The sequence below is a fragment of the Corvus moneduloides genome, chromosome 6, assembly GCF_009650955.1.
Source record: "Corvus moneduloides isolate bCorMon1 chromosome 6, bCorMon1.pri, whole genome shotgun sequence".
Lineage (NCBI taxonomy): Eukaryota > Metazoa > Chordata > Aves > Passeriformes > Corvidae > Corvus > Corvus moneduloides.
Genome location: NC_045481.1, coordinates 29,158,429 through 29,183,433, shown reverse-complemented (window position 1 = coordinate 29,183,433; position 25,005 = coordinate 29,158,429). Strand labels below are relative to the sequence as shown.

The following is a 25,005-nucleotide window of genomic DNA, read 5'->3' as shown; positions in this document are numbered from 1 at the left end:
CCAGCTCAATACCGCTGCCAAAACAGTATCTGCGGCAGCACCTGAATTGCTGCTGCTACTACTTGTACTATACACTACCCTACCTGCACGCTGGCATTTCCTAATACCAGATTATAGATGGGGACAAAATGTAAACCACTGTTAGATCAAGCTCCAACACTGGCATATGGCCCAGCTGGTCTTTCCTCCCCCTTCCCTTACAGCCATGACATTTCACAGCCCAACTCTTTTGGAATACACTCTTATCATAGTTTTAATTTCATAAGTACACTGGATGCTCAACAAAGCCAACTGAATGGACACATGTCATTTCCTACTTTTCCAGTGCATGACCTAATATAAATATTTTCAATAACTCATGTTATAAAAACTCCACATTGTATATTCAGTTAAATATTTGTAATTTTTGATGTACTATTTCAAAGCCAGAATTTAGAACACTAGGAAGATGATTAATTGCTGCTGCGCCTGATTATCTGGTTCTCTACAGAGAATTTTCTTCCCCATATTGCGCATGAATAGGACTAAAGTCACTACTTGAGAATAAAAAAATACATACAAATCTTCCAAGAGCTTTGGAGGTGTGCACTATGGTTCTTGACTCAAGCAAACAGGTGCCACTCTATCAAGTGGGGGAAAATAGTACAAATGTGTGAAGCTCTTTATGTGGGAAATTACAAGAGAGTTAAATGGCACTGAGCAAGGCACAAAAAGTGCTTTTAAAATAGAAACAAGGGAACATGCAGAGAACCTCAGTATCTAATTTAATTAATGATTGAGAATGCAAAGGCTCCAACTGGTGAAACATTAGCAGCAGCCATGAATTTCACTGTAGTTCTGTATAACAAGTAATCTTACCTGAGTGATTCTCAAAAAAATGTCAACACATCGATTGTATTTTTCATCTGATCCTGTCAATGCTGAGATGACAGGCCCTGCAGGATGCAGTGAGAGATCAACGATGAAAAACAGATGTTTAGTCTTTTCAAAATCAAAACCTACAAGACCAGGTAAATACGAAATTTTGTCCAAGATTCATGCTTCTTTATATCCAAAAAATGCTAATGTTACATAACCACTTTCATATACATAAGTTGACAAGAGTATCTCTCACTCACAAGGCATCTGACCCCAGGTCAATCATACCACCAATGTTTAACTTTAAACCTGGTCCCTAATATACCGTTCTTTCTAGTGCTATCTGGTCACATAGCTATTTACATCACCTACATCAACATATGTTCTCCAACCTTTCCAACACAAAGGAGACTTGATTTTGTCCATCAGTTATGCAGAACACTTAAACCTTACACAAAATTTACTGCAATTCAGAAGTCAAGAAGAACAATAACTAGCTCAAGCAAAGAGTGATAAATTCATACTCAAAGGCTACAAAAGCATGCTAGCACTGTACAGTTGGGAGCTGCCTTTCATAGATGTGTCTCCAAAGACTGTCTTAAACTGACATTTCAATAAGATCAGTTAAGTTCTTGCAAAGGAATTGCAATGCTTGGCTATTATCAAGAACAGCATATCTAATATTAAGTAAACCCCAGTAAGATTCAACCATAATTAATGATCAATATGTTAAAATGAAAAGAAGTTTATATGGGTGGATAGGAATTTAGATACTTGTGATTTTTATGTATTAAAATATTTAATGTGTCTATGAAATAGAGGGAAAATTTAAAGCAGAGTATTCTGACAATCCTTTCTCTATTTTTAATCAAAATACAAGCCATTTAGTTGATCTTTATAATGCTGTGAACAATCACAGGTTGGGATGGAGAAACTCCTGAAATCAAAACAAAAATAGGATGGAATAGAGCTACACAAATCTGTACTGTAACTCTTAAAAGATCTCTAGGTTAAAGTATAGTTTGATATTTCCTCTGGGGGGAAGGAAAATGGCCCTGAATACCAGGGTGAATGTAAGGAACCTGATATTTTCCTAAAGCTATGTCATGCACTCAGAACAAAGACAGTCATATATCTACAGTAAATTAATAACCTTGCACATGCACAGCACAATAATTGATTCCACTTGCCAAATACCAAATTCCAATTCTCCATGTTTCCATGCTACTAGAAATCCTTAAAAAGACCACAAGACTGGGCTAAATAAAACAAGCACCAAGCATTCCCACTACAAAACATACTACACTACATCAGAAATTTATACCAGACATAGTATAATTCTTTTCATTTACAGACAATAGTTGTTGTTAGAATAAGCACAAATATTTTTGCTAAATCCATTATAACCATGACATTTCAAAAACACGTGCACCAGCTTCATTACTCAACAGATAGATTTGATAAACAGGAAAAACATATTACAGTTTTAGATTGGATTTGTATGACACTAGCATAAAATTCTTAATGTACTTCAATCAGAAAAACCAAAAGGCCTACCTAGAAACATGGCCATCAATAAGAGTCAGAAAAGCAGCCTTCCAATTTCTACTATGTATTGCGTTTTATACCATGACACTGCAGCCTCTGAGGCTCAGATTAATTAAGATCAACAGCAGCTGCAGTGCAACGTGAGAAGCACACGGCCACAGCTCTCACCAGTCCAGCCCAATTACCTGCAGCATTCCGACACTGGACAACTGACAACTATGATACTCCTCACCAAGCCATTAACTCCCACTGGCCTACTGACCAATGTTAAGAAACAAACTAAACTCTAAGATGGACTGGAAAGCTCATTGCACTGCTGCAAGACCCAACAATGAGTCTCCAAGATGTTTGCCAGTCAAATCTTAATAGTTGTTGCTTAACTTTATGTGAGCGCTGTGTCCAAAGACAGAAATGTGATAGCAATAAGGTGCAAGCCTCTTCCCTAACCACCCCATGCTCCATTTCTAGAGGCCAGTCTGACAAATTCACTAAATCCAAGGTTTTCTTCCCTGGCCAAAAAGCTACTGAACCCTGACAAAATAAATTCTCTGGTCAACTACTGAGGACAATATCTAAGCTAATGAAATTAATTAAGAACAAACAAGATCAAAGAGTATTTGAAAAAGATATTGCTTGTTACAGGTTGCACCAGTTAAGAAAAGCAAGCACATGTTTTGTTTACTGCACAAGGGAGAAGAGGAACACAAGAGATTCAGTCATTCCCTGCTTATATTTTTTAAATTATTAGCTCCAACACATATTCTCTATCAAGAATCCATTAAAACTTGGATCTATCTACAAAAAACTATTGAATTATTGTATTGAAATGTTGAACTTCATGAAAGGGGAAAACTTAAGTCTTATTTAATTTTTTTAAATTAATAACTGCTTTACAGAAATCCCAGCTTTATCAAAAAACAATGCTATTACTAGAAGCACCTTCATCTGCATAAGCTTTCTAACTACTGGAAATACTTTGGTTTCCCATTATATTGAAACCTAGGTAAAAGCAATCACAATGAAAATGTTGAAAAGTTAAAATACAGCATTTCCCTGTCATAACAGCTGTCCTCACTCTGTTCTTTTATTTTGACAACAAAGTTAGTTGTTAGCCTATGTCATTTATTAAAGTTAGACTAACCATTCCAAATCTGTCAGAAGGTGTTATAAACCTTTCTATACGAGACAAAGACACAGCACTTTCTTGCAAACCAAAGCCATTTATTATGTCGAAGTTGATTCACTCATTAACATAAGTCCCTACAGGTAGAAAAAAAATCAGTGCCAAATTTCTACTTTAACTTCTCAAAATTTTTCTAAGCCTACCAAATGAGACGCTGCTAAGTGATGGTATACAAGACAAGTTAGATATGTAACAATCTCAAGATCCTACTAAGTTACATATTCAGTTTCAGCTTCCTTTTAAATGCAAAATACTACAGATCTGCTGGCTAACAAGCTAACTTTTTTTATTCTGTTTCAGTAACCAGGCAACAGACAACTGTCCAACTGAGAATTATCTCTCTGAACAGCTGGCAATCAACACTTGGGAGTTTTTGGTGGTTGGTCTCTTTTTTTTTTTTTTAACTAGTACAAAGATCAGTGATTGCTTTAAAAAATCTATACAGCTCTAGATTCCACCTCTGAAATCTCTACTCACTATTTAGTAATTTCCTCAGTCCCATTACCCCTGAAGTTACTCATAAGTAAATGTTTACAATAGAATCTGAAAATCTTAGATATATACTTATGTAGTCTCTAATTAGCTAATGTCAACACTTCAGGAAAAAAAGTAGGATCATCAAGAAAAAAAAAATTAGACGCATTTATTGATGTATGACGAACCCCTTCAAGGAAGCAAGACAACAGACAGCTAAAAACTAAAGCCATTCTCACTTCTAACTCTATTACTCTTTTCCATACCTGGAAGAGCTGTATCTCACTTCAACAAAATTTCAAGTGTTAATTTTTAAAACATTCCTTTCCTTACTAGATTTCATCACTTTTAAGACTTATAAATTAACATTGCAAACTCTATTTCTATAAAGGAAATAACAATGGAGGGCCAAGTTTGATATATCTTTCTCCTTCCCAGCAGTTTATAGGAGTAATGATGCTATAAGATTATTAATTATAAATTCCTGTAACCTAATGTGTTATTTACACATTCAATGTTTTTGAAAGGTTTTTAAGAGTCAGAATAAGAAACTTTTCAGAAGGGCACTGACACAATGGGCAGCTAGACTATCTCCCATAACACACAAATAGTTTAAAAAAAAAATCTGATATTTAAACAGAAAACATCTAAAAATACAAGTCCCTTGGTAAAAGCACAAAATAGCCATACAATACTTCATACACTCTCTACACAAGATGGGAGAGAAAACTCCTGCCTTTTATATTCTCCAAACATTGAGATCACTGATGATTAGAAATCTACTATAAGAGCAACACATCTAATATATTACTAAAACCAGTAAAACCTTATCCCCATTTAACTGTGCTTTTATTAATCTCTGCTCTTGATATAATCTAATTTAAGTACACCTATGACATCATATTCCAATAAATTGAAAAACACCAACCAAGCTCAAATCCACTCAAGCACCAAGTTCAGACCAGGCAAGAGCCTGTTGCAAGATAAACAACATGGTGTGATGTAACATAATTTTGTGCATGTGTGTGCATATGTGAGAGACTGGGGTGGGAACGCAGAGAGAGGGAGGGAGAGGGAGAGAGTGAGTGCATGCATGAGAGAGAAAGAGAGAGAGAGCGTACGGCAGCGCTCGCAAGGGAAAAATATACACGGCCTGAGTAGCTTTGAGTCCGGTGCTCACTATAATGCAGAATGAGAAACACAAACAATGACAGCTTCATACAACAGAAATAATTTCTTGTGTTATTCAAAAAACCATACAGTATAATAGCTTCACAGAATAGCCACTTTATCAAGTTGGCTGAATCTGTAATTAACTTTTGAACCAAAACCTAGTAGTCAATACACACTGTACTTTCTATGCAGAAAGATCAGCACCATTTAGTTTAAAAGTAGGGCATATTTTGCCATTTTAATTTTATTTCTGCTAATCTTAGGGGACAAGCCTGAACAGAAAAGAATCAGGGATAATCTATGCACAATATCCAAAGTCAAATTGCAGGAGTCCAGACAACAAGAAAAAGTCAGCGGGTAACCTGAAAAGAGAACAATAAATTGTGTACTCAAAAATAAAACTGTAGTGAACAGTAATGTATTTATATACTGCTTCCTATCTTGTAAACTAAAATGTTCAATGCAAAGCTGTTTTTTCCTTCAAATTCTTGTAATTAGAGCTGCCATATAATTCTTCAGTAATTATGTCACCTTTTGATGCACAAAAATAATTCCAACAGAAATCAGTCTGCATACTGAAGTCCTATATCACAGGGAAAAGAAAAAAACACTATTAGATCATAGGAACTACTCGTAACTTCTGTATTACAAGCACCTTCCTCCTTTGCAAACAGGAGTTTACTTTTCTAAAACTTTTTGGAAATACAGAAAATTTTCATAGAAGCTTCGATGACAGAACATTCCACAGCGAAACATACATTAAACAAATTTGTAGTCACAAGCATCAGAGGTAAGGACTAAGTAATATCTATTAGGAAAACAGCAGTTGTTTAAAAAACTTCGTAAGAAAAATAAACCATAACTTTATCTTAGCTCTTTCACAAGGTTTGTATTCCCTAATGTTATATGAGCAAGAGAGTCTGGAAGAAACCCAAAAGCCATCAGCTCAAGGAATGACAGGACCTCTGAAAATTCCATGGGCTGGTAGTCAGACGCAAACAGAAATACTAACAAGAGCTGGCCACGCTGGAATCCATTTCCCATCCCTGTTCCATGCTTTAGCAGGTATCAGCCACCAACTTCCTTAAAATGCTCGCTTTCCATATGACACAGCATGGCTGCAAATTCAAGGCAGACTGTATAAAGTCAAACTGGAACTTCATTTTCACCTGTTACTGTGAAAATGCTTGAGCGTCCCTGCCCTAGTTATTTATATTATTGCTGCTGATTTTAAGGGAGAATATGTTTATGTTGCAAATGTTTTTCTCATGTCATTCTAGCTTGTGATTTTTTATTTTTCAAAGGTTCTTCTGCTACTACTGCTGCATCTTTACAATTTCCTATACAAAAAAAAGTAATTCTGATTTAATCAGAAAACAGAGGAACTATAGTAGAGCACTGAACAAAAGACCTAATCTTTGGAGCGTCCTTTCCAAGTGAGTGTAAATAAACTGTAGTAAAATGAAAAGGCTCGTAATTTGGTATTTGGAATACTCTTCATAAACACCAATTTTCTGTAACATCCTTGCATATCTGATAACCCCTCATGTATAATGCAGAAAATCTATTTCATTTTCATCTATTGACAGTGAATTTAATTTACTATTGCAGCTCTTTACCCAGATTATGTTATTAATTCTGCAATCAGGCTCTTTAGAATGCTTTTATTTCTTCCAAGAGTTTTCACAATTCCACACTGATTTTTTTTTCACCCTATCATACCTTTCAAAATAAAGGATCATGTTTTTCCTAGCTTTGTAAAAAAAAGTAAAAAAGAAAAAGCCCAAAAGCAACAAGCACCACTTCATAAGCTGTAACATTCAACAGGAAGAAAAAGATCTACATGCATCACTTCAATCTCTGACATTTAAGTATTATAAACTACATTCATTAAGGAAACATACAACAGGTGCATTAGAATTTCCACATCAACAATCATATTTGTAAATAGACCACAATATTTCTGTTAATAAAAAGTTATCCGCTTCTGTCTGACAGTAAAGTTAGAGGACAGGAAAACTAAATGCTCCAATGTTAGTGGTCTGTTTACATCCATACCAACTGCCTTTGCTATTTTGTAGAATTCAGTCATCTTGTTAAAATAGATCAAATACAAAGCAGCTCTTATTTTTCCAAAAAAAAAAAAAGTCAGGAGCAGCTAGTCAACTCAATTTTAAATCACCAGTTACTCTTCAAAATAACAAAATCAAAACACAAAAGTGTCAACTATGTTATTTTGTATCAGTTTTTTAAAAGTCCTCTGGAGCAAAGTTCAATTACAGAATGCTAATTTGTTCATCTTTAGGTAAAAAAACCCAATTATTCAACTGCAGAAGCTAAAATCTTGTCTACCATTATATAAGACTCTCTCTTCAGAAATCTTATAAAGGAGGAATGCTAATTCATGTATTTATTATTGTTACACTCAAATACTAAAAAACTTTTCCTGTGCATTAATACAGCTAATATAAAATGCTAATTCTTTTATTCATCCAAAGCATTTCAGTTTTATAATAGTTTTCTTCCACCATCATGATAAACATAATATAAAGAATATCTTAAGAGCAGCACTTGTCATCTTTACTTCACTCCAGAGCCAATGAACAAAGCAGTGAAGCAGAAAGAAAGTACATAATGGATTTAAAGTAAATGGCCCGTTCTTTAAGAAGCAGTCTCTCATTGTTACTCATTCTAGCTTAATTGTCATTACAATGTCTGGAAACTTCAAACGAACAATTATCTTTACGCCACCTGTCACATTGGTTCCTTAAAGCTAAATATTTTTTAAATAAAAAATAAAGCAATCAATGTTAATGAAAATAATCTTTTGTAGAAATATTGTAAATGTCTTTAAACTTATTTCAAGCAGTTAGTGTCCAGTTCAGTCCATTCCATACACCAAAATAGACAGAATCTTTATATTCACTATTGCACTTTGTAACATACTTTTCTGAGACATAATGCTTCCTGCTGCACTGGAAGCTTAATCATCAATATATGAAACACACTGACTTCTGCATACATGCCTGGGAATTTAAAAATAAAGAATTGCCTAATTTTTGCACCTACCTGGGTAAAAATCTTTGGATTTAGACAGCTTGATGGTGGCCCCAGTCTCTTTCTGCAACTGAACAATTGTCTGTCCTCCCTTCCCAATTATAGATCCAGCAGCATAACTAGGTATGAGGACCTTTAGAAAATACTGGCCATCCTCTGAAAAATTGAGATATGCATGGTTAATATGGCTTATAAGTTGTCATTTTTCCTCCCCAGACCCACAAATAAACAAAAGGTTACATCTTTAAACTCCTCCACTAATTCATGCATTTACATCTAACCAGTTGCGTCATTATACAAGACATGTTTAGACTATGCCTTTGACAGTTTAAAATATCTGCATTTATTCTAAGCAAAGAACCTACATAGGTTCCTTATTTCAGTAAAAGAATGAGAATAATACCAAAATTATATTTCAAAGATAGATTTTCTTTTTGTAATAGTAACCACAGCATGCAGAAATGATCAGACCCCTTAAAAAAAAACTAAAGCCCTGCATGAAAACGTGGTTAGTGACAACTACAACCTGGCTTGGAAATACTGCAAAAGAAATGACAAAACCAAGAAAGAACGAATTGTAAATTCTAATGGGCTATTTGTTTGTCATTAGCAAACACATGAGAACAGCAATTAGCTATTGCTTGCATTCTTCTTAAGTGAGCAAAACGACTACTCTGCTACCAAATAACCCACCCAAAATGTGGGGTTTTATTCCAAGCATTTCAGCCACTGCCAAGAAAACAACTCAACATGGTGCAGATGGAATCACTTGCCTAAGTAATCCTGATGTATTCCTTTAGCACTTCTTAAGCGACAATGATCTCTTTTAAGCTCATTAATTAAAGGACACTAAGAAGAATTTTTCCCAATTGATCAAAAGGCTAAGTCACTTATTTTAAATACACTTAAAAGGTGACAAGATAGACAATGCCAGTTCTCTACCCATCACTAGCACTACAGCATACCATGGAAACAGGAAAAAATACATAGAATGAATGGAAGGGAGAAAGAAAACAGGATTCCAGTCTGATTTGGAAACCGCAAAAATTTTAGTGCCCTCATGCCACTGCTAAATCCAGCTACACTGAAGTCTGAGGACCTCTCCATAACTGTCTCTGAAGAAGTGCAAAGCAATGGGGGTACGCTGGTTCCCCAGACTTGTGCTCCCCCAGTAATTATGGCAACGTCCCATTGGCACAGATATCAAAATATCATGAAACCTGTTTCATAAAGTTGTTTGTTGGGGTTTTTTTTACCCCTAAGCACAAGAAATTACCTGAGTTCACCTTACTTCCCTTCCCTGAGACTACAAAGCTTCTCAGTAAGTGCCTGTGTGTGACAGTGGTGCCCACCCCTATTACCATAGCTGGGGAACCATGCTCTCAACATTGGGCAAATAAATTCACCTCTGCCTCGGTGCATTGTTATGACGACTCCAGTGCAAACGGATAAAGGAGATGCTGGTCCCGTTATAACTCATCTCCTCCAGGAACAGCAGGATGTTAACTAGCGAGTCCCCGCAGCCGAGGGGCGACTCCCCCCGCCACCAGCCAGCCCTCGCCCCCGGCTCGGCACGGCAAACACACGCCGTGTACGCGCTGACAATGGAAGTGAGGCCAAGGAGGAGGAAAACGCACGGCAAGGCTGAAATTCAACTTGCGACCCCGAGGATGTGGAAGGAGGGAAGAGCGTTTGCCGTCTCCTTCCAGCTGCCATTTATTTTCGCCCATCCTTAAACGGGCGAGGGAGATAGCTGGGCTGCGGGAGCCCCTTGTGCTCCCTCCTCGCCTCCGTAGGGTCACAGCTGTGCAGCCCCAGCGTGGATATTAAATAAAAAGACTGGTAGATGCTGAAAACCGACGCCATTTTGATGAATGATAACATTAGAGAAATGGGAATCTTTGGGCGGGGGGGCTGGGGGGGTGGAAGAGGCAGGCAGGCAGGTAGGGAAGCGGAGAGGTGGGTGGGTTGGGCGGGGGGGGGTGGGGGTGGGAGGGAGGTGACAGAGGATATACCCACCGCCCGTGTTGGTCCTCTTGGTGCTGCCGGCTTCAGGGGGGGCTTCAAGCGGTCTTTTCCGGGAGTCCGGCGGGTCCAGGTCTATGGGAACCCCGGTGTGGGTCCCGTTCTGCTGGATGGGAGCTGCCGCCATCATGTTTGCTGCTGCTCGGAGGAGAATTGTCTCTTCCCTTCTGTGGTGGGGGGGCAGGGAGGGAAGGGGGGAGGAGGAGGAGGAGGAGGAGAAGGAAGGGGGTGGAGGAGGAGGAGGAGGAGGGGAGGGGGCTCGTCCCGTTCTCTTGTCCTTTTCGAAAATGTAGAGCTAAGATCGGGATTGTCGAGGATGCTGCGCGCCTTGTTTATCTGGCACCCGGGGGGAGGGAAGGGAAAGGAGGGAGGGAAGCGGGCAGGACTGGACTGGAGGAGCAGCTGCAGTGCAGTGTCAGAAGGAGATGAGGAGAAGGGAGACAGGGGAACGAGGGGGGCGAGAGAGGGAAGAGAAAGGGGGAGAGGAGAGGAGGGGAAAGAATGAAAAGAGTGAGACAGGAGGAGGAGAGGACAGAGTGAGTGGGAGAGGAGAGGAGGGGAGAGAGTGAGTGGGAGAGGAGGGGAGAGAGAACGAGAGAGACTGAATCGGTGGGAAGGGAGGGAGGGAAGAAGGGAGGGGGAGAAGGAGGGAGCGAGCGGTGTAAATGGTGGGCGAGGGAGAGAGTGGGAGATGATTCACGCTGTTTCTGAGCCCCCTTCCGCCCCTGCCCGCCCTAGTGCCGCGCCTGACGCTGCGGCTCAGCTGCCCGCCGCTCCCGGGCTCCCGTGCCCTCCCTCGCTGTCGGGCTCGTGTGCACGGGGGTGGAGAGGGGGATCGCTGCCGGGGTGGTGCGGCGCTCCTCCGCTCTAGCCCCAACACCGCGGGCGACCGGCTGGGGCCGCCACCCTCAGCTGCACCGCAGAAACCCTAAAGGCAGGAGAGGTTAGAACCATGGGAGGGGGCACAAGGACGGGGGTGTACGAGGGCAGGCGGGGGTTGGGGGGGGGGGGGGGTATAGGGGGGTGATAAAAGAGAAGGGCGGGGCTTCCAGCGAAGACAGGCGGGAGATGCGGCCAATCGGAACAAAAGAGAGAGAGGCTGGGATTGAGGCGTCTCGCCAATCCCGGGCCGCCGCCGGCAGAGCCGTTGAGGGGAGGAGGGGGCGTTTTAACCTCTGCGGCGGGGGCGGCGGCGGGGCGGGAGTGCGCGGGGCCCGGCTGCCGCCTCGGGAGGGTCCCCGCCGTGATGCGGCGTCACCTGGGTTACAGGCTGCGCCTCACAGGCCCGCAGCTGCGTGGGAGGACGGCTGAGATCGCCCGAGGAGGTGGTGGGATAGCGGGGACGTGTCCTCGTCGAGGCTGGCTGCAGCACTCGCGCGGCGCGGCGCGACCCGGCCGCTGTGGCCGCGGCCCTCCCTCCGTCCGTCCCCGCTCGGTCCCTGCCGGCCGCCGCGGGTGGCGGGCGGGGGGCAGCGCTGCCGCTCCGCGCCGGAGCCGGGGACGCGCCGGGCTGCATCGCGCAGGCTTGTAAAGGAAATAATAAAGATATTATTGTTATGCTGTGACAGCCGGTCTAGCTGGAGCTGTGCGACACAAAGCCGCGTTGGTTACCTAAATATTTCGTAGAGAACTTAAAGATATTTCCCTGCGGCGGAGGCTATTTCTGTTTACAAATCTCAAGTTATTCAAGTGGACGCTTAAAACGTTGTAAGATGCGGGGGGATGGGTAAGCAGGGCGCGGGGAATTGCCTGTGCACCAGAAAAGCATTTTTACTATTTGACTCTCTACTATTTATTGACTCGTTTCCTTTGAAAAAATTTCTAAACCCGCTGTAACTGTGACGGTAGTGGTCAGTACTGGAGCATCAATTCGTACAAAATTTAGGAACATGTGTTTATTGCATTACACCACGCTCTGTGCTAAATTCGTATTGATGTGTGTGTGCGCGGCATGGCTGCTGACTCGATTCCTCCTAATACACGAGCTTAAAACCTGGCTGTTTGTGGATGAAATCCAATTTCCATTCTAAGCTCCCTGGGAGACAGCCTTAGTTTTAGTAATCACTTACCATTAATACTGCCCCAAACAATTTTTAATACTTAAAATACACATATCATGTATAATATATAGCACATCACCTCTGCTTATAAATTGCAAGCCAGATATGTAATGCATTATAGGATATTAAACCGTGCACACATTAACATCTAAACAGGCTCCTGCCCAAATGCATTCACAAATTAAGAACTCAATCCAGCACTGTACATAGGAAACTTTCAATGACTTCTTTGGGAATTGTGTCCCAGGAATGTGATATCTAGCCTCCTTGCCAGCAGATGAAATAGATGCAGCAGATCAGTAACAATTTGATAGCATATATGGTCAGAAAAATGATTGTATAAAAATGGAACTTTCTTACTCATCATATACCCTTTGTATCTAAGATACTCTGACTCATAATTGCTTAGTTTACTGACTGAAATAAAATTCTAGGCTTCTGTTACCTTGGCAGTTGCTGACACAATTATGGTACAGCAAACTGGGGACTGGTTCTAACTCTTCCATTTTCTTTACTAAGTTACAGCCAAAGAATTTTATTAGTATTTGAGCCAGAAAGAGCACAGCATGACTTGTAAATCTCAGGTCCAGTCGGTAGGGTCATCAGTCCTAAGAGGCCTCTTTTTTATTTGTAAACCAAGCGAATGACTTACAGAAACTTTTGAAGACAAAAATAAACCCCACGATGTTCGAATTAAGCCATCTTGAGTCAATTTCCGCAGTGGAACTGGATAAATTGTAACACTGCTCTCTTTATCTCACTGACTATGTCCCATTCATCTGTAGCAACATTGAAACAAACAATTCTCTGGTTTTTAGACCACATCTGTTTTACTGTGCCCCCTGCACCAATTTTAATTATGTGACAGATCTGATTGGATTCAGCACCTGCAAGTCCTCCCTTTGGGATCTCCAATTAGCTTATAAAACATTTACTTGATTGCATTCTTGAAACAAAAATATTGTTTCATCCTAACAACAGAAATATTAAAGTGTAGAATAAGAAAAGGTTTCAACGTGATTTGTGGGTATGTTGTTTGTGTATCTAACTTCCATAAGCTTAGAGGAAAAAGTGGTAATCCTGAAACCTAATTTCCTCAGACTCAGCAGATGTCTGTCCTGTGTTAGCTTGTTTCTTTACTGACAGCTGTTTCACAAGTGCCTCCCCTCGTCTCTACAGAATGCCTTTTGTTTAATAATTTCCCTCTACATTATCTCCCATCCCACTTAGACAAGCTTTTTCAACTTTTCTGGTAGTTTTAGAAGGTTTTTCTGTAGTTTAAAGACAGGCTTATTTTCGAAGAAAGTAGTTTTGACTACATAACTAGCCTCTCAGATAGTTTCTTAGTAACAGTTCTACTTAACAAAGCGGATAGCTGCAGGTAATCAACATTTCAACCAATACCGATTTAGTATTAAGGAAAGTTTTAATTTTTACAGGTAAGCTTCAGAATATGCACTTTTTTCTCCTTATTAAATTGCTTGGAGCAGTGATAGTGAAGGTCTGGGGGGGAATATAACATAAAGTACAGCCCTCTAGTGGCAGAGGTCACTTGGAGTTTAAAGCAAGCTGTGTCTTTGTCATGGGTGGGGGCAATGAACGGAACAGCTTTTAGCAAAATGCAGGCAACTGTCCTGCATTGTTCATGGTCTGAAGCACGAGTGAAAATAGTTGTGGCGGCCTGTAATACCACCTTGCTCCCACTCTGTTGTAATATCTGTGCAGAAAGTACTGATGAAAACTCTAATGATCAGTAGAGTTTTCCTCTTTTTCCAAATTTGTAATCTGTTGTTCATCTTTTCTGTTTTCAGCCAGCTCCAGACTGGTGTACCTGACCAGAGGTTTTTCAAGCAGTTGTGAGATCTTGACTTCTTTCCTGTCTGTATCAGTCATGTCCTACCACATAATGTATTCTGTAACTTCAGTAAGAGTTTGTTCAGAGATGACATGGAGCACAAATTCCATTTGCCAGCTTTATTTCTAAAATCATTCTCAGCTGGTGGAGATGTGAATGGAAGCATTCAAATTAATCTCTCCCACAGACATGAGACCTATGCTTAGAAGTGAAGAGGATTAGGAATAGGGAGAAATTAAGCATATATTTTAACAAATAGAAATCTAAATAATAATAACTGAGGTGAAGTTGTAGTAGACATCACTTAATCTGATAAAGTCTACTTTGTGGAACAAGACTCAATCTCCTGTTTCTTTTAGAGGTGATGGATAGTTCTCATCTGACTAACAGAATGAAGAGTTCATTTTTCCTCTTATGGGAAATATGACAGAGTCCAATAATCATTGGATGAAAAACGATACCTCTTAAACATCCTGGCTAGGTAAAAGAAAACAAATTCTGTCTTTGTCCAAAAGGACTGGCAGCTTTTCATTATTGGATGATTGCTGTGACTCCTGTAAACTTTGGCTTCACTAAAATTATGGTTAGTGATGAACTTGGAAGACTCTTTCAAGTCTTTAACATCCATCTTCTGTTTATGACACTTTTTTCCTCCAATAATCTATCAGTTAAACTCTTATTATTGTTGATGAATTTATCAATTTGTTGCTTGTTTAAATACTCCAGAGTTTGTTCATCAGGAAGTATTTTTTAATTTCAGTGGAACTTCTCCAAGATTCCAGCAATATTAACCTGAAAAAAATCAAACCCATGTTTGGGAAAAAAATTCAACATATATTAGACAGAAAATGACCCAATTATCTTTTTTTCACATTTATATTGGTTTTATTATGTGCACCTGTATTATATGCATTGCTGAACTAAAAGCCAAGTGTTAATACTCTTCAGTGAAAAGAGCATGGACAACTGCTAAACCTTTTCATATTGTAGATCATTGCTGTGTAGTAGCTTTCTTTTTCTGGGAAACTGAGAATGATAACTTAGAATCAGTAAAAATGTGACCGTACTATTTGTCATAACGTGAATAAATTCTTTTTCTGGTGGTGGAAGGAGGAAATCAATGCCCATTTATTTCTCAGCAGAGAGATCACCTGTCTCCTGTTCTGACGAAGTTCATCCAATTTTACAGATCCTTTTTTTGACTTTTCTTCAGAATTGGGGAATTGAGTTGATCTGAGTTCTTCACTGCTGAATCTGTAGGTCAGATTTATAAGGGGTTACCTGACGACTTACCCAGATCTCAGTGTAGAAAAGAAGATAGCCTCAGGACAAGGTAATTTTTCATCCCTCCCAAAGAATTGACATTGTCAATCCAGATATCTGAAACTCCAGTGGCTGAACACTTACCCCAAAAAGTCATCCCTCTTGTGATCTCTATGTACAATAATTTAAAGACCTTTTGTTTCTCAGGATGAAAGAAAAATAAAGACTAGATTTCAATTGCCTTTCAAAAATAGTAGTATCTTCTGTTTTCTTTATGTTCTTTTGCATGTGTGTTGTTTTGGTTTTAATAGAAAAATAGATATTCAGGGTTAAAATGGATATAAACTACGAGTAATTCCACTGTAATGAAACAATGTAATATCGTGTGTGAGAAATAGCAGTATCTCCTAGTGCAGCTTCATCAGTTTACTATGTTACTGATTGTGTACCTTTTGTTACTATCTTACAAAAGGACACTGGTGAAGCATCTCGTCTACAAACTGAATTCCACCAGCTCTCACTCCAGGTGCTTCAGTATGCATTCCTTCAATAGTATGGTGAACAGGGTATTTTTCAAGGAATCAGCATACCTGTTTCCAGTCTCTGTTATTATAATTTCTCTAGCAGTATTACCATTTTCTGTGTCATCTTGTCCACCCACCACCAAGTGTCTTATTTGTTTGAAATTTTGGCACTTTACAATAAAAGAAGTAAGGAAAGAGATCCATTAACAGCAAAATTAGTTTCTTTGATTGTGTCGTCAAGCTTGAGTCCCTTTCTGGAATAATGTAGTCTTACAATATAGGACCTTAATCAGGATTGGTTTAGAATTTTGCTGCAGGTCAGCTCACATACAAAAGTTATTTCAGTGGAGAAGATCAGAAATGTTTCTGGAAAAGGAATGGAAAGGGGGAAAGTAAACCCTTTTGCACAGTAGACAAAGGAAAAACAAGGACAAAGGCATTGATTTTTTCTCTTGTAAACAAAATTTATATTAAATTATTAGCAAAATTTGAGTTGCTCTGATCATTTTGCTCACTGATAAAGGGTATACTACTTGAGATTGTTAGACAACTATATTCTAGTAAAATTATACTAGTAAACTCTCCTCCTGTTAACCACCACGAAACTCCATTTTGTCCTGTACAATTTATAATCAATTTTCCAAATAATAAGCTATTCCAGCAGAAGTAATTAGTATAATACTGTTATAATGGTAGAAATTTTGCCAATGGAAAGGCAAGAAAAGTGGTATCTCTAATATTATTGAAATGGAGATCTAGATATCTTCAAAAACACTTTTTAAATGCTTACTATAAAAAAATCATGTGACAGTAGATTACAAATTACATCTTCAGCACAGCAAGATTTTAGGAAACAGTTATTACCTTTAAGAATACACTGGGAACTTTAGGTGATTCCTCTCTGGAGTTTAGCAAATACCTTAGAATTTCTTCTTCAAGAAATTATTTCATTTCACCAACAAAAAAGAATGGTTCTTGGTTTTTTTTCTACCTGCTTGAAATTGATTCCTACGAAATACCCCTGAACTGGAAAGTCTTCAGGTGGGGGAGGGTAAACAGCTAAAACATACTGCCAGGATAAATTGGCCAGAATGATTTGGCACATATCCTGAGTTTGCCATGAAAACATGTATCTGTGTGTCAGCTGCACACAAAGGCTATCTGGCCCCAAAAAAAGCACAGGGATTAGGCATAATGCTGCCTAGAGACAAAGGGTATTCCTTAGTGCAGTGAGGTTAAAACAGACAGCTCATCAGTAGTACAAGTCTATCTGAATTATTTAAGTACCATTTTGAGCCAGAAGGAAATGGTGGCAGATTATTAATGACTTTTGGGGTCTATTCATCTTTTTATTTTGTTTCAGTGAAAGCAGTACTGGAAACATGAAAAGGTGCCAAAATTTGAGATCAGTTTTGCTTTAATCACTGACAAGATATAGAATCACTTTCTTATTTCAATGCTAGTTGCAAAATATAACTGGTTTTGATTTATATTTCACTTAGACTTATGAAGTTGCTATTTATGTTTGTAAGTGGGTGCATGACCAAAGTGAATGGAACAACTCATATGCTCTAGAAAACAAAAGTCCATGGATCTACTGGATAAAAAACTGTTTTATTGATTTCAAGGGGGTTTGAGTCATTCAATACAAAATACTTCAGGGAAAAAATAGTGAAGAGAGTAAGAAAACTATATAAAAGATATTAACATAGACTGCAATGCATTCTTGCAATAAGAGGGATTCGTCATATTCCAGTGATGGGCAATTTGAATTCATTTTGCATAGATATATTTATGGATATGTAATAAGAACATATATAAAGAGTACTTAGGAACATACATTTTTTCATTTCTAATTAATTATATATAAACAAAATAACAGCTGGTATATAATTTAAAATTTGGCAGTTGCAAAAATGAAGACTAAGGACTCCACTTCCAATAATTAAAAATCACAAGTTAAGGTGAAAATCTTTACATACCCATGCATTATGTTGATAATAAACAGATCTAAATAAGGTGTTATAGAAATTTACACATTATATTTGTAAAAAAGGCCTGATTATTTTTCCTGTGCTCTTTTTTCAGAATATTTTTGTTGCAATATTTTTGCCAAGTAAGAAGACTGTTTCAAAATTTCTAAATACTTGTATTTTTCTTTTCATTCTTATTTTCATTTAAAGGTTTAGGTTGTTTCCTCTAGAACAGAAAAAAATCATATGCTGAAACAGTAAAAATAAAATTGCTGCAGAACTGAGTCATTGCAAGTGAGATGAATGCCCATAAAAAAAGTACAAATTACAAAAAAAACCCAGAAACAGGATCATTGTGCATTAGCAACAATGCTTGCAGATTCATCATGGCTCACAACAAAAGTATTTATAAGTGGACCTCCTGCCTCTGTTGCATGCTGTCATTGCTTTGGATTGACTGCTGTTAGATCCCTGTAATCCTGAGCCCCAGGATCTTGTCTTACATGTTTACCCCACTTGGTATGCATGTCAGTACGTATTTAAAATGGAAATGAACTCTAATCTTTGTATGTGTTAATAGAAAAGGGTTTTAATCTCCTAAACCCTATATTTACCATGGGTTTATTTTGTTGTTTGGATTTTTAAAAATAAAGTTTATAAAATGCTATGTTCAGAATTTCAGCTTCTATTTGTTTGTTTATCCACTACAGTTTGGTTAATATTCGGCATTTCTTAACTCAATAGTATGTCATGGCAATAATATTATGGACTATGTTCAAGGATGAGGAGAAGAATAGAGTAACAACAACCACTGGTCTAAAAATTACATTTTAATACTGGAAAGTCTTGTCAACTTTATTTGTAATGCACTTATTAGAATAAAATTTCATATTATAGAAGACTGGTGTTACAGATATAGAAATAATATATGACTGCCATTCACTTGTGAGATTATGTTATGTAGATGTTATGCAGAGGTTAAAACCTAAATATTATCTAATTTAGAAAAAGTTCATTAAAACTATCATACTCCATTCCACCTGAAAACACATTTTTGCCAACAGATGAAAAATAATGTACTTCCTTTGAAAGTGGTAAAAAAAGTCACCAATATAGCTGAATTCTAGTCCTCACTCCTGTAAGAAATTTCATATTTGCAGTTCCTTGTATCCGGTACAATTCTTATGTCATGTAGGATCTTAAAATCACTGTTATTTTCATATTATGATTGTTATTAATAAATTTTTGCATCATCCAGCTGCTCCTTGGAACTTGATTTCATGACCATTTCTCTGGCAACCCTCTTCCAGTGACTGAACACCCTCAGTGAAGCACCTTTTCCTGATCTGGTTCTCGTCTGAACTTCCCCTGAGAGAGGTTCATTCCATTTCCTCATGTCCTGTCACTGGTCACCAAAGAGAGAAAATCAGCACCTTCCCCTCTACTGCTCTTCTTGAGGAAGTTGAAGACTGAGATGAAGTCTTCCCTCAGCCTTTTCTTCTCCAAGCTCCAACCAACCAAGTGACCGTGGCTGCTTCTCCCTGCCTTTCACCATCTTGGTCAACCTACTCTGAATGCTCTCTGACAGTTTCATGTTCTTCTTATATCAAGGATAATAATATAAATGTGAAATCTCTAGAGCAATTTGTATAGTGGTGTGATATGATAGGGATGCTTTTTCTTAAGATCGTAATGGAACAGGTAACTCCACCTAGATAGAACCTTATTCCTGACATGAATTCATTGACATCTGTATGCTGTCATTAAGGATATGGATCTTCCACTTCCAGAAATGTGTTTTAAATTTATAAAACTTTTAAATTTTGTCTAGTAAAAGTAGTTTCAGCACATTTGAGTCTACTTTATTGATTTCAGGATCACTTCTGGAACTAAAGGTGATGTGATGAATAAGTCAGCCAACTCAGTCAGTAAAACCCCCACTTTTAACATCTGTCATCCAATGTGGCAGGTTATTTCTCAAGTAAAGTAACATTGGTAAATTAAGAATACCTGAGACACAGAAAGAGGACACAAAAGATGATATTGTTCTAATTATAGTTCTAATCATTATAGTTCTAATCTAACATCATACACAATCAGTAAAGCTAATTTTTTTTAAGCAAAACATACAAAAGTTAAAATTCTTAAAGCAAAAATGACTTTGCTTAGTGGCACATACTTTTCATTTTAAAGTAAATGTGTTAACAGAAATGAGGCTATAACAAACTGTAATTTTAAAGCTTAGCTAAGTTTAAATAACAATAGAATAGTGTTTCCATCATGCTTTACTATTTAATGTAAATTCTCCCCACCCATCCTCCAAATTATCTTACTGTGCTCTTTTAAGAATTTAACATTTTATAAAGATGAAACATTTGGTACAACTTTTAACAATTTAAGAAAACAACAGAAGATGATGATTCTAGTAAATGAATATGTTAAGGGTTTTTTTTCAGATTTTAGTGTCTAACTGTACCAGTCACAATTTAGGCAGTAGCCACATGTGGTTCAACCAAAGTCAAAGATAATATTCTGTATCAAAGCCTGAAAGACTTTGTTCAGTTACACAAGTGCCCATTCACTTGAGTAGTCTTTATTCATATATGTGATCGTTTTCAACACAATTTTTTACGTATAATCAAAACACTGAAGTGCTGCGAAAAGAGTATCTTCTCTTTTCTTGTGTTTTTGCACAATTTTCTATACAGGCAAATATTCTGAAAAACTAAAAGAAAAGAAAATTTACTGTTATGTACAGCAATAAATGTCTGTAAAAGATTTTGGTGTCTATGTTCCTATTTCTACAACAATATACATTATTTTTAATAATTATAATCTGAAGCTTCATTGTTCTTTAAATACTGTTTTTTTGATCAGATTTCTTAGATAAATATTACTTTGAAAACGTATTGATATTTGAAAATATCAATACCTCAAACTTTGTATTTGTCAAGTCTAACTCAATTATCTTTTGGACTTTGTGGGTAAGTTATTCATTATTACCTTGTCATAATGTGGAAGAACTGGATTGCACTATCTTTTAATCCAAAGATTACATCATCATTACATTACATCAAAATGGATTACACAAAAATGGTTGAAAGCCACTTCTCTCATCATTATAATTGTCACATTAGTGAAAGAAAACAGTCAGCATTCCATAAACATTTTATTTCTTTAGAGTCTCAAGATTTCCCAGGAGAACAAATCATATAATCAAACAAAAATGCTTGGTGTGATCAATTCTGCAACACTGCATTACATTTTCTGGAAAGTCATTTATGAAGGAATTAATTGTGTCCATGCTATTCAGTGTTGTCTATATACCTTAATAAAACATGTGATGACAGCAGGCATTGGTCATGGAAGTTTGAACTTTATTTTATTGTGATTGTTTTCAATACTCAGTTTGATGAAATGAGCATTCTGTGTAAATCCAGCCACCTGAGAATGAAGTTAAAAACTGTAATTCCTTTATCAAAATAAAGAAGCATTTCACTTGTATTTGGTGAATTTCAGCTGTATTACACATCTCTAGGATCTGAATTGCATTTAAATGATCAAAATCTTTAAAATAAAAGAAAAATAGATTGTCTATTAAAATGCAAGTATGTGCGTATATGTGTGTTTATACCTGTGTACACACAAATAAAACACATGCATTTGAATGATGTACACACCTTGCCTGGATAAGTAGATATATGTTTATGTGTGTATTCATACATAAAATCACATAGCAATTTTGAGCCCTCTAGTGGTAAGAAACCTCTCAGTTGAGAAACCATTATAAGTACATTCATTCTAACAGACAAGTGTCTAAACTCTGTGATATGATTATGACTTCGTATAAGTTCAGGATAGCTCCCTGCAGTTGGTGTGGGTATGTACATACAAGTGTTAATAACAACACAGATCTACAAATCGAGTTATTTTTTCTAGCATGGTAACTTTTCTACCTTTTCTCTGATGAAAAAAAAGACCTATTCTGTATTCTTTTGACACATTGTTGATAATCTGTGATATGCATTAAAAGAAAAAAAAAAAAAAGCAATCTCCTGACACAAATACTGTCAAATAAAAGGGAAATGTTTTCAAACACAGCATACTCATTCTCAGCCTATAGAGACACAAGTAGTTACTACAGGGAAAGGAGGAAAAAAAATCTGCATTTCAGATTGGGAAAGGTTTCATGACATATGACTTCGGCCATCTAAAAGCTAGGTTTCTAGGCTAAGCTGATTGTTTGCACTCACCTTGCTGTCACTGGAGGCAAATAGGTTGTTTGAGAATGAGTTGTCTTGTAAAGGTGCCTAGGAGAGAGCTGTAAGATAGGCTAAATATTTATGGATGCAAAGGTCTCTCCATTTTTCAAGGAGACCTAGATAACAAACTTGAAATCTATGTTTTCTTTTTTATAAGGATGAAAAAAATTGTATAAAAAGCCTATGTTTGAACAAGATTAAATAACACAATAATAAATACTGTTTTTTATAGCAATACTTATAACATGTAGTGCAAATCAGAATATAAGATGTAATAAAATACTAATGAATATGTATATTATAATAAAATATTAATAAATCTCAGATTAATCTACTAAAAATCATTCTTCAAGATTACTACTACTTTGAGGGAAATCCAGAATAACATTCAGAAGTGATTTTTTTCTGGTGCTGGGTGGATTTGATGGGCTCCAGAGATAACACTTGCTTTAATTTTCCTCTTGGACTCAGTTTAAACATTTGTTCTGGATGCCCATCCATATGTGAGACCTTATAATTTCTGCAGCTGACCTATTTCTTCAGGAAATTTCTGCAAGAACAAGGGAGCACAACTGTTCAGTGTGGTAAGGTTTCTAAGCTCTTTTCACAAGGAAATCTCACCAGGAGAACGCTAACTATGGTATTCTTTCCCTCTGTGCATAGTCCCATAATCATGAAACTTGTTGACTCTCAAGAACAGTGAAAGTGTAATTGACATGGGCTTTTAACAGAGATGAATATATGTGTTTCTGGAATCATTTCATTAAAAAAATAGTATATTATTTTATGATTGTAATTTTTTATCTGACAAGAGCTCAGGACAGGAAAATTACATAAGTCATAAGCAATTAATTCTCATTTTTAAAAATTAAACCAACAATTTTGTTTTCAGTGTACTAAAGCAATTCAAATATATTGTTATTCAATTGCCTGTTTGGTTATTTTTGACATCTATCAAAATTCCGTACATGTATGATACAGAAATGAACTCCTAAAAAGGAATATTTTCATTGGATGTCTGCAAAATTTGTACAAGTTTATATTTTTTTACAAGATTAGCTAGGTAAAACATGCAAGAGGGAACAAAATTTTTGTGTGTGTACAGTCCACTTCAGGCATGTACTGTGGTGTGAGGTTGGAATATAGTTCCAGCATGCAAGGGTATGATTGTCACAAACACTGGAGTAGGCTTATGCCTCACAGAAGAAAACACTGGTGACTTCAAAAAGCGAAAAAATGGCAGAACTGCAGAATGGGCCAGGTTGGAAGGGTCCATCTGGTCCAACCTCCCTTCTCTAGCAGGGTCATCCTAGAGCACACGACACAGGTTTGATCCAGACAGTTCTTGAATATCTTCAGTGAGGGAGACTTCACAACCTCTCTGGACAATCTGTTCCAGTGCTCGGTCACCTTCACAGTAAAGAAGTTCTTCCTCACATTCAGGCAGAACTTCCTGTGCATCAGTTTCTGCCCACTGCCTCTTGTCCTGTTGCTTGGCAGCACCGAGAAGAGCCTTTAGATAATAACACTAAACAGTATTATGTGACTTCAAATGCTAAAGGAAAAATGATTTATACGTTAAACCATTGCACTTTTCTTGTTTAAAAATCCATTTTCTAGTAGAAATTAAAGAGTCAGGAAAGCAATACAATTTATCAGTGCTAAGCTTGGGATAAACAATCCTTATTTCATACTTCACAAAATCAGATGTTTTTGCTTAGTTACCAGATCTTTATAGCAGCAGTATATGATGTCTGGATAAAAGTGTTAGTAGACAAAATAATCTTCATTTTCTCCAAGAAGGCATAGCAATTGCTTTGGCATGACTAAAAAGTAATGATAAAGAGGTTTTAATGGGTGCTTAAACTATCAGGGATTCTTGATGGCAGCCCAATGAAAGAGGAAATTAAATTTAAAGATTGCTGGTGCAAAGTCATCAAATCAAGTTGATCTTTTGCAGCTGACATCACTATCATCCTTCCTGCATCTTGCAAGTATTTCATCACAGTAGACTAAGATACTATTCATTGATGTGTCACAGGGAGCTACAATCTCCCTATGCAGAAAATCACACTTCATGTGCCACACAAAGATAAAATAATTTTAACACTTTAAATAAAGAACTGCTTTAAAAACTGCCAACAGATGAACATGGTTGAGAATATAAACAGTGTACACTAGAGGAAAAAAGACAAAGACAACAAAAATTCAGTTTCCATCCTCTAATATATACTACATCCTAAAGTTTCAGTCCTGTGTTTAAAAGACATATTCATGGCAACAGCTAAACAAAGCATGGGTTCAATTGCTGTAATGGGCCATTTACTTAGGATTTGAACTTCTTGATCCTTGTGGCTCCCTTCCAAATCAGAATAATCTGTGATTCTATGATTCTTGCCACACAAGTTTGACTAATAAGGGTAGGAAAGGGCAGTCTGTTGGACTGCCTGTGACTCTATGACTTAGGTAACAGGTGCTTGAGTAGATCTTGAAAAATATCCCCCTTCTTCTCCCTTTGTTTGGAAACAAATACAGAGGCTGGAATGCAACTGAGCAATAGACTGCCTCTGCTGTTCCATGTCATATCTATTGTCCAGTAAGGCTAGCAAGGAAACAGCAGTAACCAGATTTTATGATGTAAGACATAAGTTTCATAGAGTCTCTACAGGCTCTAATATTAAATGGGGTCAAGACTTGATCTGAAGAAGGATTTGAACTGAATGCATTTCAAAGAGATTACTGACATGCTT

General features: G+C 37.5%; 1 protein-coding gene and 1 long non-coding RNA gene across 7 annotated transcripts in view; one reads left to right on the top strand and one right to left on the bottom strand.

The window, feature by feature from the left end:
- Window positions 1–10,793, bottom strand: part of NOVA1 (NOVA alternative splicing regulator 1) — a 146,326-nt gene extending 135,533 nt beyond the window's left edge. For 2 of the 5 annotated variants that reach the window (XM_032112929.1, XM_032112930.1), the window contains exons 1-2: window positions 10,313–10,793; window positions 8,306–8,449 (exon numbers count right to left, since the gene is read on the bottom strand). In XM_032112929.1, coding sequence (XP_031968820.1) covers window positions 8,306–8,449; window positions 10,313–10,448 — 280 coding nt within the window. In that variant the 5' untranslated portion in view covers window positions 10,449–10,793. Of the gene's footprint in view, window positions 1–8,305; window positions 8,450–9,699; window positions 9,802–10,312 lie in introns of those variants that run through there. The other 3 variants (XM_032112931.1, XM_032112932.1, XM_032112933.1) reach the window with 3 other exon arrangements.
- A 169-nt stretch (window positions 10,794–10,962) lies between these two features.
- Window positions 10,963–21,588, top strand: LOC116445879. 2 transcript variants are annotated; one of them, XR_004240922.1, is made up of 2 exons: window positions 10,963–11,261; window positions 14,190–21,588. It is a non-coding gene; the product is annotated as an uncharacterized LOC116445879 (long non-coding RNA). The 2 variants fall into 2 exon arrangements; XR_004240921.1 differs by having other exon boundaries at window positions 11,588–21,588.
- The last annotated feature ends 3,417 nt before the right edge of the window (window positions 21,589–25,005 follow it).